The 14,238-nt window shown below is 43.5% G+C and overlaps 1 protein-coding gene across 1 annotated transcript in view; it reads right to left on the reverse strand.

The window, feature by feature from the left end:
* The window catches only part of LOC101532644 (beta-galactosidase-1-like protein 2), a 44,216-nt gene extending 31,443 nt beyond the window's left edge, over positions 1–12,773 (reverse strand). Inside the window, exons 1-5 of the mRNA XM_058664089.1 lie at positions 12,667–12,773; positions 12,348–12,545; positions 5,453–5,521; positions 5,020–5,115; positions 1,692–1,800 (exon numbers count right to left, since the gene is read on the reverse strand). Coding sequence (XP_058520072.1) covers positions 1,692–1,800; positions 5,020–5,115; positions 5,453–5,521; positions 12,348–12,545; positions 12,667–12,728 — 534 coding nt within the window. The 5' untranslated portion in view covers positions 12,729–12,773. The remainder of the gene's footprint in view (positions 1–1,691; positions 1,801–5,019; positions 5,116–5,452; positions 5,522–12,347; positions 12,546–12,666) is intronic.
* Between the last annotated feature and the right edge of the window lie 1,465 nt (positions 12,774–14,238).

Below are 14,238 nucleotides of genomic sequence, written 5' to 3' on the forward strand. Positions count from 1 at the left end.
GTTAATGAAAATAGCCACATGTCTCTATGGCTCTGTGGAGGATCCTCTCTCCAACATCCCAAATAGCACACCGAGGGATTTCCTCTAGCCGCTTGGGTGTCTTAATGACTGTGCTGATCTAACTAACTCCAGGATACAGATAGTGGTATAAACTAAGTGTTCCTGTTCAGTTCACACATGTGAGTCCTTCTCCCAGTTAAACGTAGGCTGTAGTAGTGCTTCTATTCAGCCTACCACGTTGCCTTCAAATCCTTACTGTAATGATAAAATATGCCAGGGAAATTGGAAATGCCCAGTGCAAAGCTTGATTCCCAAAGGATGTAACCTCCTTAGCCACCTCTGCTCACTTTAAACCTAGCACAAATGCTCTTTATGATGGGGTTATATGCTGAAAGGCCCATTCTAAACTGAAAATATCAGCAGTGGAAACTGTAGTTACACTTCCTAACCTGCTGCACATGAAGGTCAGCACCATGATGCAGTGCAGGGTGCTGGTGTCTCCCCTCATGACCACAGGCCTGCCTGCCAGCACATCACCCCTACCTACAAGCCTGAAAGAAGACTGAACGTATCCAAGGCCACCCAAACTCGATGTAGGCTGCCCAGTGCATGCCAATCTCTTTCTCATCATCAGAAAGTCAAAAAATCCTAAGATGAACCAGGCCCAGCACAATGGCTCACTTGGCTACTTCTCTCCCTTGCAAGTGCCAAAATCCCATACGGGCACCAGTTTGTGTCTCAGCGGCTCCAGTTCCCATCCAGCCCCTTCTATGGCCTGGGAAAGCAGTAGAAGATGGCCCAAAGCCTTGAGACCCTGCACCCACATGGTAGCAGGTTCCTGGCTTCAGAGCAGCTCATCTCAAGCCGTTGGGGCTATTTGGAGAGTGAATCAGCAGATGGAAGATCTTTCTCTCTCTTTTCTCTGTAAATTTGACTTTCTAATAAAAATAAATAAACCTTTTTTTTAAAAGAACTGTAAACTGAACCACCAAAAGTCTATACAAAGTTGCTTTTATCTTTTCCAACCATTTTGTAAAGTTCAAGGATATTTCAAAAAAGTTTGTAACAAAAGTTTTAAAAAAAAAGAAAGAAGGAAGGCAGGTGGATGGTGGGAACACAAGCAGAGAGGGAGGGAGGGTGAAAGCATCATCACACTCTTAGCTCTGCATATATGATATTGTTTCACCTCATATAAACGAAAAATTTAAAACTTAGAAATCAACTTTTCTTTCTCCTATAAAAATTATATTTGCATTTTGATGGGTTAAAATAATATGATTTGATTTTAATTGGATACAATAAATGCTAATGTTGTTGAAAGGTTAATGTGCATAATTTTATGAAATTTTTGAAGTGACATTCTTATAAAGTGTAGTGACACACTTTATACCCTAACAATTAATATATATATATATGACACCATGGTCTTATAGGCAGGGATAGTAAGCCTAATAAATTGTAACTTCTGCATTAACCAGTGACCTAATGGCATTTGTAGGAGCTGTAACTGGTGAAGAATGACATATAGTTTATCTTCCGAAGCCTGATCAATTAAAATCAGCTTCTTTATAAATGAAGAATTTGAATTCCTGCTTTTGAGTATACAGAAAGTATGCTCATCCTATCCAGGAAGTCCATTCTGCTATTCACTTCTTGTAATCATAAAAATGGGGGTAGGAATTGTACTTTACCTGGAGTTTTGCTATCTTGGGAATCAGTTTATCAAAATAGAGATTCATCGCTTTAGTGAAGCCCCGGTAAGTTGTTCTCAGCTTCATTTTTGCATCCCTGAGCAACCAACTAGGATTGGAAACAAGACTTGGATGTGAGATGAGAGACAACAATAAGAAACATTCCAGCATATCAGGCCAGAAAGCTTAAATTCACCTGTTTGGAAAATACACTGTGAGAGTTTACCTCAGCCTTAAGAAGCAGCAGTCTGTGCCAGTTCCAAATACCTAACCCTGAGATAGGGCCGGGTCATTCCACAGTAGACTGAGCTTCCACCTACAGTGCTAGCATCCCGGTTTGCGATCTGTACCGTTTGGAATCTGCCTATTCCACTTCTGGTCCAGCTCCCTGCTGATGGCCTGGGAAAGCAGTGGAAGATGGTTCAAAACCTTGGGCCCTGCACCTGCATGTGAGACCTAGAAGAAGTTTCTGGGTTCTGGCTTCTGGCTTCTGAAGGCCTCATCTCTAACCATTGTGGCCATCTGGGGAGTGAACTCGTAGATGAAAGATATTCTCTCTCTCTCTCTCTTTTTCTTTCTTCTTCTCCCTGTAACTCCACCTTTCAAATAAAAATAAATCTTAAAAAAAAAAAGCCAAGTAAGAACCTGTCTGAAAATGAAAGTGAAGAGTTATTTAGTGATAATTTAGAACAGATTTCATCAAATACAGCCACCTGGCCGAAGCAGACCTGCAAGCTGCTTCTGTGAATAGTTACATTAGCACACAGCCATGTCCATATACTTGCATGGTCTTGTGCTACCAAAGCAGGATTGAATAGTTGCAACAAAAACAGTGTCTGGTCCATATACCCTTCCAGCATTGCACAAAGCAAGTTTGCTAACCTCAAGTGTAGAATAAAAATGTTATAGCTATTTAGAAGTTCAACTTTTGTTTATAGCTATTAACAGTGACTAAATTACACCATACACATGACAATATGCCCCTCTTTGCCATATTATGATCATGGTCACAAATCCCTCATTCTGTTATTGTAATATCCTTATTTTCAAGAAAAAAAATGAAATATATGTGCATGTAGTATCTAAATATGAACTGAAATGTGGTAAAATGATAAAAATTGATAAATTTGAAAACTAAAACAATCAATTCATTTAAAAAGCACTCTTTGATGCAATGCCATTATGCCATCAAAAAGGAATGGTGATTGAACTGGTGCTGTGGCAAAGTAAATAAACTGCCCCATGTGATATCAGTATCCTCTGTGGGCATCGTTCATGTGCTAGCTGCTATACTTCTGAGCCAGTTCCCTACCAATGGCCCAAGAAAAGCAGAAAATGACCCATGTGCTTGGGTTTTTGCCATCCATCTGGGTCTTGAGACCCTGCAGAAGCTCCTGGCTCTTGGCTCCTGGTTCCTGGCTGCTGGCTGCTGGCTGGCTGCTGGCTCCTGGCTCCTGGCTGCTGGCTGCTGGCTGCTGGCTCCTGGCTCCTGGCTCCTGGCTGCTGGCTCCTGGCTCCTGGCTCCTGGCTCCTGGCTCCTGGCTCCTGGCTCCTGCAATCAGCCTGACTCAGCTCTTGCCCCTGCTGTCATCAGGGAAGTGAACCACTGGAAGAAAGATCTGTCTCTTTCTATCTTTCTCTCTCTCTCTCTCTTAACACTGACTTTCACATAAATATCTTTTTACAAAATGGTGTACTGGCATACTGGCATGCATGGGAACCAGGGTAAGGGGCAGGCCTGGTGGGGGGTATGGGGAGTCGCCCCAACTAGGCTGCAGCTCCCCAACTGGTTTGCATGAGGGCAGAGTTGGAAGTGGGCAGGATCAGGCTGGACTGCAACACCCATCAGTTTGCATGGAAGACAGGGCTGCAAACAGAACTGACCCAGCAATTGCAACAACCAGCATGTGCATAAGCTGATTGGGGCGATGGACTGTGCCAGACCCTGTTATGGCAAGCACACACAGAAACATGTCCGGAATCACTTCAGATGAAGTTTCTTTGGAGATCCCTCCAACTGAACAGCTGATCTCAGAACCCCAACCATGAAGAGACTATGTCAGCCAGTGGATTCTGAATAGATTTTCATCGTGCTTGGAATGGCAAGATTGGCAGCAATTCAGAGCTGTTGAACTATCAAAACTGCTTGAGCAGGACCCTTGGAGCGTGCCTCACATCAGGGATCTGGGACGGGTGAGAGGCTGCGTGGGGCTTCTCCCTTTGTTTCTCCCCTGACCCCAGATACAGGGGAAAAACATGATGACATTAGTATGGAAACAATGATATTACCCACTTTCCTGTAGCCCTTGACCCTTTGTACCCTAATCAACTAAGTAAGATTATTTTTAAAAATAAAAATAAAGAAAAAATTTAAAATGGTGTACTGCTATATACTACAATATGGGAGAACCTTGAGAATATTGTGTCTAAGATGACAGACCTAAAATGTCATATATTGAAGGACTTCCCTTATAGGAAACACCCAGAATCTGTAGAGACAAAAGGTTAAACAACAGTTGCCAAGGTGTGAAGAAAGAATGGAAAGTCTCCGGGTGGTGGAAAGGTGATGACACCAAGTGTTCTTGGCTTGCACATTTAGAATCGAGCCGGGGACACAGAACCACACATTTGTAAATGGCGAACATGGCAAAGTTTACACGTCATGTATCTAGCCACGATTGAAAAAGATACTCTGGAAGGGGAAAAACCCCTGTTTAAAAGGAGAGAATTCAGGCCATTGCTTGCTGCTTGTACTGTCACTACCAAAAAAAAAATGAATTTACAAAAACGCTACTTAAACTGTACCCATTAGTTTTTACGTAAAGAATAAATAGGAGATCTATCCCATTTGCACTGGAGAGATGAGGTTAACTTTAACAATATCCAAATACAAAATAATCCCCAATATTTTAAAGCTCATTTTCCATTGTTATTAGATAGGGGGCAAACTGCCGCAGGCAAAATCCAAATAGAGTAATCAGTGTTTCTGGTGCAGCCAGTAAAACCACTGCCGGAAAGTAGCAGAGGATCGTCCATACCAGCCACACAGATGGAGCTCCTGCTCCCTGTGTTTTTCCTGTCCCAAAGACCTCTCTTCTCCCACTTTATCCCTTCCTCCCTCCCTACTTCCTTCCCTCTCTCCCTTCACCTTTCCTCATTTCCTCCATCCCCACCTTCTTCCTTCTCTCCCTCCCTCCATGTAACTCTGACTTTCAAATTTTAAAATGTACATTGAAAACAAAACACGAAACACCTTGCTCTAAATTCCATTTGAACATGCTGTGTCCCATATGTAATCATGGCCAAGAAAGCTCAGAATACAACTTACCTGGGCAAGCCTCCAAGGTCTAAGTCACTACCAATATAGGGGCCTGGACAAAGAATGACCCAGATATCAAGCTGTGAGGCCATGGATATAAAAGTCCTAGGAAGTGAAGGCAAGATTATGAGACCACATCAGAAGCTGAGAGCTGAAATCACCACTATTTCTCTCCCCTCGCTCTTCTGTGCTTGGAATGGGCACATCTTCCAATCTGACCCACAAAACTCCTTTCACGAACATAATCCCAGGGGTACAGGGGCTTGATACTCAGTAAAACATTGGCTCTGTCTCTCTCTTCTCCCTGTAAATCCAACTTTCAAATAAATAAATAAATAAATCTTTTTTTAAAAAGAAAGAAAGGCACCCCCAACTACTTCATCTGATCCCCATAGTCAAACCCTTGTCTTTAAGCCACAGAATCAGTCAAATTAATACATACTCCAAATCCAGGTTTCCGGTGAAATGATACTGTCCCCTGATTGGCTCATGGAGATTCCAGGGAACATGTCTGCAGAGGGACAAAAAAAAGATTGTGAGACCCTTACCCCCACCTTTGTGGACCCTGGGGTTCCTCCAGGTTTAATAAGCCATGTAGATGATTTCTACCACGAAAGAGACTGAATATTTCAACAGCCAGGACTCTAATTGTGTAATAGACATGATCCCCACAATTTTCTCCCTTCAATGCTAAGCAAAGATAAAAGCACTCCATATTTTGTTATGCTGTTGAGCTTCAGGTAAGATGAGTGTATATGTAACATTCTAATTTTCTTTCATTAGATGTTCATGAAAATGTAAGAAATTTTATCTACACAGTCATCAGGGACTGGCATTGTGGAATAGTGGGTCAAGCCATTGCCTGCAATGCCAGCATTCCATACGGGCACTGGCTTGAGTCCCAGGTGCTCCACGTTCAGTCCAGCTCCCTCTCAATGCATCTGGTATATCAATGAAATATGGACCGATTTCACCCTGGCAACCCACTTGACAGACTTAGAAGAAGCTCCTGGCTCTTCAGCCTGGCCAAATGCTAGCTGTTGCAGCCATTTGAGGAATGAATCATCTGAGGAAAGATGTCTCTTTTTTCATCTCTATCTCTTCCTCTGTAATTCTGCCTTTCAAATAAACACACCCTTTAACAGATGCTAAAAAGAAGTCTAAAGTTTATAGGACAGAACAAAACAATATTACTTACATCAATTAAGATGAAATCCAGTAACCAGGGTGAACTTTTGGCCTAGCATTTAAGACACCCATACCCATATTGGAGCTTATAGGATCCATGCCTGGCTCCAGAGCTCAATTCTAGCTTCCTGACAGTGCAAAACTTGAGAAGCACAGTCATTGGGTCTTTGACACCTACGTGGAAGACCTGGACTGAGTTCCTGGTTCCTGTGCACTTGGCAAAAGCCTGGCCATTATGGGCACATAGGAAGTAAGCTAGATGATATGAAAATGCTGTCTCCTTCTCTGTGCCTGTCTCTGTCTCCCTCTGCCTCTAGAATATAAATAACTAAATAACTAAGTTAGTTAGAGGGTTCATAATTCCCAGCACACAAAGAAACAGGAAAATATAATTGAAAGCCAGGATGGAAATCAATCACAAATAAATCAACATAGAAAAAACATAAATAATGAGACTACCAAAAAAAGAACTATTAAGGGGCATACAAATATACACTAAGTCTATGGTAAGCAAAAGAGAACACTCATAATGAGAAGAAAAATGGAAGATGATTTTGAAAGCCCACAAATAGAATGTGTGTGTATATGTATGCCTGTCTGTATATGCATATAATGCATTTGTATATACATGTGCAACATACATGCACATACATATATACATCTCTATATACATATAATACATATGCATGTGCATAGACATGCATACATACATAGTGTCAGCCTATTCTTGAACACACTCACCTCCTGAGATGTTGCCTGCCTATAGTCAGCCTTTCAACGAATTGTTAACTGAGTCCACTTCCAATTCCATTTTCCTGCTGATGCTTACCTTGGGAGGCAGCAACTCCTGGCCCAAACGTTGGAACCCTACCACCCACATGGAGGACTAGATTGTATACCTAGCTTCTGGCTTCAGCCTGGGCCAACCCAAGTGTTGTAGGCATTTAACAAATGAACCAAAACATGGGAGGTAACTCAATCACACTTGCTGATTTGTTCTCTCCACCTTTCAAATAAATAAAATCTTAAAGGACAGTACATGATGATTTTAACTGAGTGGTACAGGGAAATCCACCAGACAATAGAATGAAATTGGACCCTTACAGAGTACTATATAAAAAAATAACTTAAAATGTATCAAATATTTCAACATAATCACTGAAACTATAAAGCTCTTAGAAGAAAACATTGTGGGAAATCTTCATATTACTGGAATTGTCGATATTTCCTTCAATATGACATCAAACGTATTAGCAAAGAAAAGTGGATAAGCTTTATTTCATCATAGCTTGAAAACTTTGCATCAGAAAAACTATCAACAGAGGGAAAAAAGGCTCACAGAATTGTAGGAAATATTTGCAAATTCCATATCTGCTAAGAAATTAATATCATAACGTATGAAGAATTCCTATACCTCGATAACAGCAAAAAACAAAGAAGTCAAAAATTGTCAAAGAAATTGAACATTCACTTCTACAAAACAAAAGTACAAACAATCAACAGGCATATGAAAAGATACACAGTAGCACTAGCTATTAAGGAAATGCAAATCAGAACGACGAGAGATTTCACTTCAAGTAGCTTCTTCAATAATCAAATACTGAGTTACAACTTGGTTCAGAAGTTCCATGTGCATGTGTATGTTTGTATAAAAGCACCGAAAACATAAACTGGAGTAGATATTTGCAAACCAATGTTCACAACCTTATTCATAGCAAAAGACAGAGACAACGCAAATGTCTGGAAGTGGATGAACAAATACACAAAAAGTAGGATATAAACATACTACAATACTATTCATATTTTGAAAGCAATGAAATTGTGCTTTATGCTGCAGTGTGGATAAATCTCCTAAAATCATTATATGGGGCCCGGCAAAGTGGCCTAGTGGCTAAAGTCCTTGCCTTGAGCGCACTGGAATTCCATATGGTCGCCGGTTCTTATCCCAGCGGCAGCTGCACTTCCCATCCAGCTCCCTGCTTGTGGCCTGGGAAAGCGGTCAAGGACGGCCCAAAGCCTTGGGACCCTGCACCCGCGTGGGAGAACTGGAAGAGCTCCTGGCTCCTGGCTTCAGATTGGCGCAGTACCAGTCATTGCAGTCACTTGGGGAGTGAAACATCGGAAGGAAGATCTTCCTCTCTGTCTCTGCTCCTCTCTGTATATCTGACTTTGAAATAAAAATCAATAAATCTTTTTTAAAAATCATTATATGAAATAAAATAAAATAAACATAAAAGATGAAATATTGTATGATACCATTTATACAAAGCAATTAGAAGAACTAATTTATAGAGGAAGAAAGCAGAACAGTGCTTTCCAACAATTGGAACGGAAGAGAATGGGAAGTTACAGTTCAATGGCACTGATTTTTAGTATAAAATGATTTTTTTTTAAGTTCCAGAAGTTTAGTTGTAATGGTTGCACAACAATGTACACAAATTAAACTTAGTAACTTCGGGAAGTCTTGGGAAGCTGGAACCCTGATTGACTTTATTTATTAAAGTGTATCAGGCCCTGGTGTGGTAGCCAGGCAGCTAAAGTCCTCGCCTTGAACGTGCCAGGATCCCATATGGGCGCCGATTCTAATCGCAGCAGCTCCACTTCCCATCCAGCTCCCTGCTTGTGGCCTGGGAAAGCAGTCGAGGATGGCCCAAAGCCTTGGGACCCTGCACCCATGTGGGAGACCCAGGCGAGGCTCCAGGCTCCTGGTTTCGGATAGTCTTGGCTCTGGCCATTGCAGTCACTTGGGGAGCGAATCAAAGGACAGAAGATCTTCCTGTCGGTCTCTCCTTCTCTCTGTATATCTGACTTTCCAATAAAAAAATAAAAGTGTATGATACATCTATACCCATCAAATACATTCCTGGAAGCACACCCACAGAAGTACTTACACATAGTCACAAAGAAGTAAGTACAGAATGATTCCTGGGAGCACTATTTATAATAGCTACAAACTGAAAATAGAACCCAAATCCACAAAACAAATAGTTTCATATGATTATCAAATGCAATTCCATACAGTTATGATAACATAGATGAATCTCACCAGTACAATTTTGAACGAGGAAAATTTGGCACCAAAAAGTATATATTGCTTAATTCCATTTTCATAAAGCTAAAAAGAGTAACTGATGTATTAGAGCATGAGCAGTAGTTACCTTTTAGTCAAGTCATGCATGGAGAGGGGCAGGAGAGCTTAGCCCTGAAAATTAGAAGGATGGGCTGTTTGATGCTAATTGTGTCAACTGGTCGAAATCACAAGGTACCCAGACAGGTGGTCAAACATTCTTCTGGAGTATCTATGAGGGTCTTTCTGGATGAGACCAACATTTGAAATGGTGACCTGAGAAAAGCAGGCTATTGACCCCTATTACCTTCAATCAACCAATAAAGTACCCGGTCTGATCAAAACAGACTCAGAAAAAGACCCGGCCGGACACTGATTGAGCCTGACCCTTGATTTTTTAGTCTTTGGCCTCAGACTGAAAGGTTGACTATTCTTGACTGTTGTAACTCCTAGAAAATGAACTGAAACTTACATCACTGACTCTCCTGGTTTCCAACCTTTTAGACTCAAACTAAAGCATCATGGCTTCCCCAGGTCCCCAGCTTACTAATCACAGATCTTAGGGCCTCTCAGTTTCCACAATGGTGTGGACAAGTTCTTAATCCTGCTGAATCTGTCTTTGACAACCCTGACTAACATAGGCAAACACAAGAATTATTGCTTGCCAGGAACAAACATCAAAGGCAAGCCCACTGCTAGAACTAGTACTGGCAAGACTAGTTAAACTGTAACTGATGAATTCCTAGACCCATTACAGATTAGCCTAAGTTGAGCAGCTCTGAAGGAGAGAGAAGGCTGAGGAGTGTCCCAATGCTTTCTTGATTTTTACCTCCAGGAACTCACAGGGAAGATCTGAGAAAAATCACCTTTTGCTTCCAGAAAGAAAGAAGGTAGCTATTTTGATGTAGACTCAGAATATTTGTTGTTTTTTTTTTTTTAATATCTGTGTTCAAGGAAAATTGCTTTTCCAGAGCCTGATCAGCTTGGAAAAAGGGAAATAGCCACCATTTACCTGTTCTAGACTGGAGGAAGGAAAAACACACCCAAAACTGCCTTGTGTGGAAGTGGAAATGGAAATTTCTTCACCCCGCACACCTTAGAACGCAACGTAGCTCAAGAGATAAACCCAACACTGGCTCACAAAAGGACCAGGACCTAACCTCAGGATCATACAACGCGTATGCTTCCCCGTGTCTGGCACCAGCACCAACTGAACTGCTATGTAACAAGAGCTGATTAGAGCTAAAGGAACTACTCAGATTCTACTCCCATCCAGCTTCCAGCAAAAGGCCTGGGAAGGCAGTGCTTGAGTTCCCAAGTCCTTTGTCCCCTGCACCCATGTGACCTCTGTGGGAGACCCAGAAGGAGCTCCTGGTTCCTGGCTTCAGTCCAGCCCCACTCTGGCCACTGAGATCATTTGGCAAGGGGACGAACAGATGGAAGATTCTCTTTCTCTCTCTCTGTGGGGTGTGTGTGTGTGTGTCCTCTCTCTGTTACTCTGTGCTTCAAATGCAAATAAATGTTTATTCAGAAAAAAGAAAGAAACGTCTAGGAAAATCCAATGACAATAAAGGAGTAAAAATAATAACATTAGAAGAAAATTTTACTTCTGAAACCAAAACTACAGTGAAGGATACACATAGCCCAATTGTGCTAGGGTGATGAGGCTTTTTTTCTGCCAAGAGATAAGTAGATATTTATAATACAACCCACAGGCCAAGAAAAATGATCAATTTACAAATTAGCCTGCTGAAGCTAATGTGATGTAACAAGTTAAGCCATACCCTGGAATGCCAGCATCCCATAGGAGTGCTAATTTGAGTCCCAAGTGCTCCACTTCTAAGCCATCTCCCTGCTCATGCACCAGGAAGGACAATAAAAGATCATCAAAATGCTTAGGTCCTTGCCTTCCACATGGGAAACCAGAATGGAGTGCGTGGTTCCTGGTTGTGTCTTGGCCCAGCCTCAATCATTCCACTCATTTAGGGAGTGAGCCAACAGATGGAATCTCAATCTCCCTCTCTCTCTGTAAGGGTGTGTGTGTGTGTGTGTGTGTGTGTGTGTGTGTGTGTGTGTGTTACTAACTGTCTTTCAAATAATAAAATAAGCCTAAAAATAAAATTGCTATTGGTTTAATGAACTTCTACTACTTCGAGCAGTTGCGCTGGCAGTACCAGGCAATTATTTCACAGTCACAACATAGCCCGCAGGTTCGATATCCCCCACCCTGTGCCTAACCAGATAAACACAGAAACTCACACCAGATTATCTACCTCAGTTCTACATCTCCAATATGGCATGTACAGTTTTCAACAATAGCCAAAAAAAAAAAATGTAAAACACAGCTGAAAGAGGCGAAGGAAGTATTACTACTAAAAATCAGAATCAGCAAAGGACTTTGGCATAAGCAATAATGTTTAACAAGTTGAGTTCCATAACGGAATAAGTGGAGAGCCTGCATAAAGGGCCAGCAATGTGGTGCAGCAGTTAAGCTGCCACCTTCAGTGACAGGGAACCAGCCTAAGTCGCAGCTGTTTCACTTCCTATCCAGATCCCTGCTATTGCACTGGGCAAGCAGCAGCAGAGGATCCAAATGCTTGGACCCCTGCCACCCATGCAGAAGACCCGGATGGAGTTACCGGCTCCTAACTTTGACCTAGACCAGCCCCCAGCCCTGGCTGCTGTGGCCATCTGGGGAGTAAATCAGAAGATGGAAGATTCTCTCTCTCTCTCTCTCTCTCTCTCTCTCTCTCTCTCTCTCTCTCTCTCTCTCTCTCCCTCTGCCTCCCTCCCTCCCTCCCTCTCTCTCCTCTCTCCCCCTCTTCCTCTCTCCCTCTTAATGCTCCACCCCCCCCCAAATTGCTGCAAGGGCTGGAGCTGAGCCCATCAGAAGCTGGGAGCTTCTTCTAAATCTCCCACATTTTGCAGGGCCCCAAGGCCTTAAGCCATCCTCCACTGCTTTCTTTTAAATAAGTCTTTCTTTAAAGAGCACTAAAATGTCAACCTTCATGGTGACCCACACAATCTCAGAGTTAGGAATTAAACTACAGATTTGAAACAGATACCAATGAGCAGCACTCACGTGGTGAGGGTGTTGAAGCCACAGGCCTTTAACTTCTGCAAACGATCTGTCCAGTATTCCCTGGGCACCCTGAAGTAGTGCATGGTTCCTGCTATGATCTGGAATGGAAAACCTTCGAGGGTGAAAGTTGAGCCCTGAAATTTCAGACCGAGCCTGCGGATCTGCAGGGAGGAGGGCAGCAGGTGAGTCTGATTAATTCTGCAAAGACAAAAGAGGTGCATGAAGCCCTGGAGATGCCACCCATGAAATCACAGCAAGAGCTCCAACGCTTACTTCCAGGGGCAGGAGAAAGGCCCCAGCCCTTCTATCTTGAACATACCTGGGAGGGAGGCCAGTGCTGAGCTGCACCATCACTGACAAGGCTGCAAACAGGCACAGCATGCTCTCTAGTCTCCACAAGAAAGCCTGCACGCCAAACAACAAGGACAAGAACAGGGCTCAGAGAGATATTCAGGCTGAGTGCTGGCAGAGGTCTGACCTGAGGGGCTGCTGGAGAATAGCCCTACTGAGGAGGTAGCATTGGTTCCTCAGCCTTAGCACCCCTTGGAATCATGACGGACTGGCATCCCCTGGCCATATCCACACAGTAAAGGGCCAACTACTAAATTCAGTCTCCTGCTAAATCGCAGGGTTTTCAGACACCAGAAACATTTCAGAGAAGATCAAGCTTCGATCAATGGTCAGTTCTATTTGCACAGCAGAGAGCTGCCATTCAGCTGGCAAGGAATGAACTTTTCATGATGTGCTAGCCAGCCTGGATGCCGGCACCAATCTTCCACTCCCCCGCTACTCTAAGGCTCCATCCCACCAACTCCCAGTAAACACATCTCGTGATTTTCAGTCGTGGTATTCTCTGTGCTGCTACATTGCTTACGCTAAGCAAGCACTCTTCCCACAGTGTATCCAAAATTCTAGAAGCTGGTGCCTGCATTGTAGCACAGCCTGTTAAGCCACAACCTGCAATGCCATTATCTCATACAATTTTCTGTGAAGGTGCTAAGAAGGCGGGTCACTATGGCCACATGCTGGGCCCTTATTACGCATGTGGAAGACCCAGCTGGAATTCATGGCTTTTGCCTGATCCAGCCACAGCCACTGTTGTTATTGCAGAAGTGAGCCAACTATTGGAAGCCATTCTGTTCTTTCCCTCTGTAATTATTTTTCAGATACATTATTTTTGTAAAAATCTAGGAGTCCAGGGTGGACTGCACACACAGTTGCAGTATGCAAGCTGAGGCAGCTGACAGACGCCTGAGGGGCTCCTGCCACGGGCTGGCTGTGTCCCCAGCACAAGCACCCTGAGTTACCTCAGTCCCTGACACCGAACTGTTACTCCCACCCCCATTCCTATGGGCTGTTACCTTAGGCACAGCTGGGATAGGCGCAAATGCGGAAAATCACCAGAAAAAAAAATTTTTTTTGATGGGGGCTGAGCATTAGATAAAGCAAGGACTAAAAGAAGTGGCACCGCAGCACACCACCACCACCACCACCCAAGCTCTCTAGCTCTGAGGAGGACCAGGGAGATAGAAGAGCCACACAGACCCACCACGCAGCCAAAAAATGTCCCGAATGTGCAGAAACGTAACATACAGGGGCAGCTGCAGATAGCCGGAGCACCAGAATCAGGGTTGGGAAAATCCACAGTGCGCATGATGCCAAGCAGCCCTGGGCATGAGAGCACCCCGGCTAGGAACCAGCGCACACCTCACCTTGTGCTCCACAACTCCGCAGCAGACACCGCAGTTCTGACTCCTGGTGAAAGCCTCCAACGTGCTGAAGCAAAGGGCACCACCCCGGACAGACCCGCCCCTCTTCCCTGCGGTGGGCCCGCCCCTCCGCCTCCGTGGGGACCCCCCTCTGTCCTTCACTCCCGCCCCGCAATCCTGCT

The sequence above is a fragment of the Ochotona princeps genome, chromosome 4, assembly GCF_030435755.1.
Source record: "Ochotona princeps isolate mOchPri1 chromosome 4, mOchPri1.hap1, whole genome shotgun sequence".
Classification (NCBI taxonomy): domain Eukaryota; kingdom Metazoa; phylum Chordata; class Mammalia; order Lagomorpha; family Ochotonidae; genus Ochotona; species Ochotona princeps.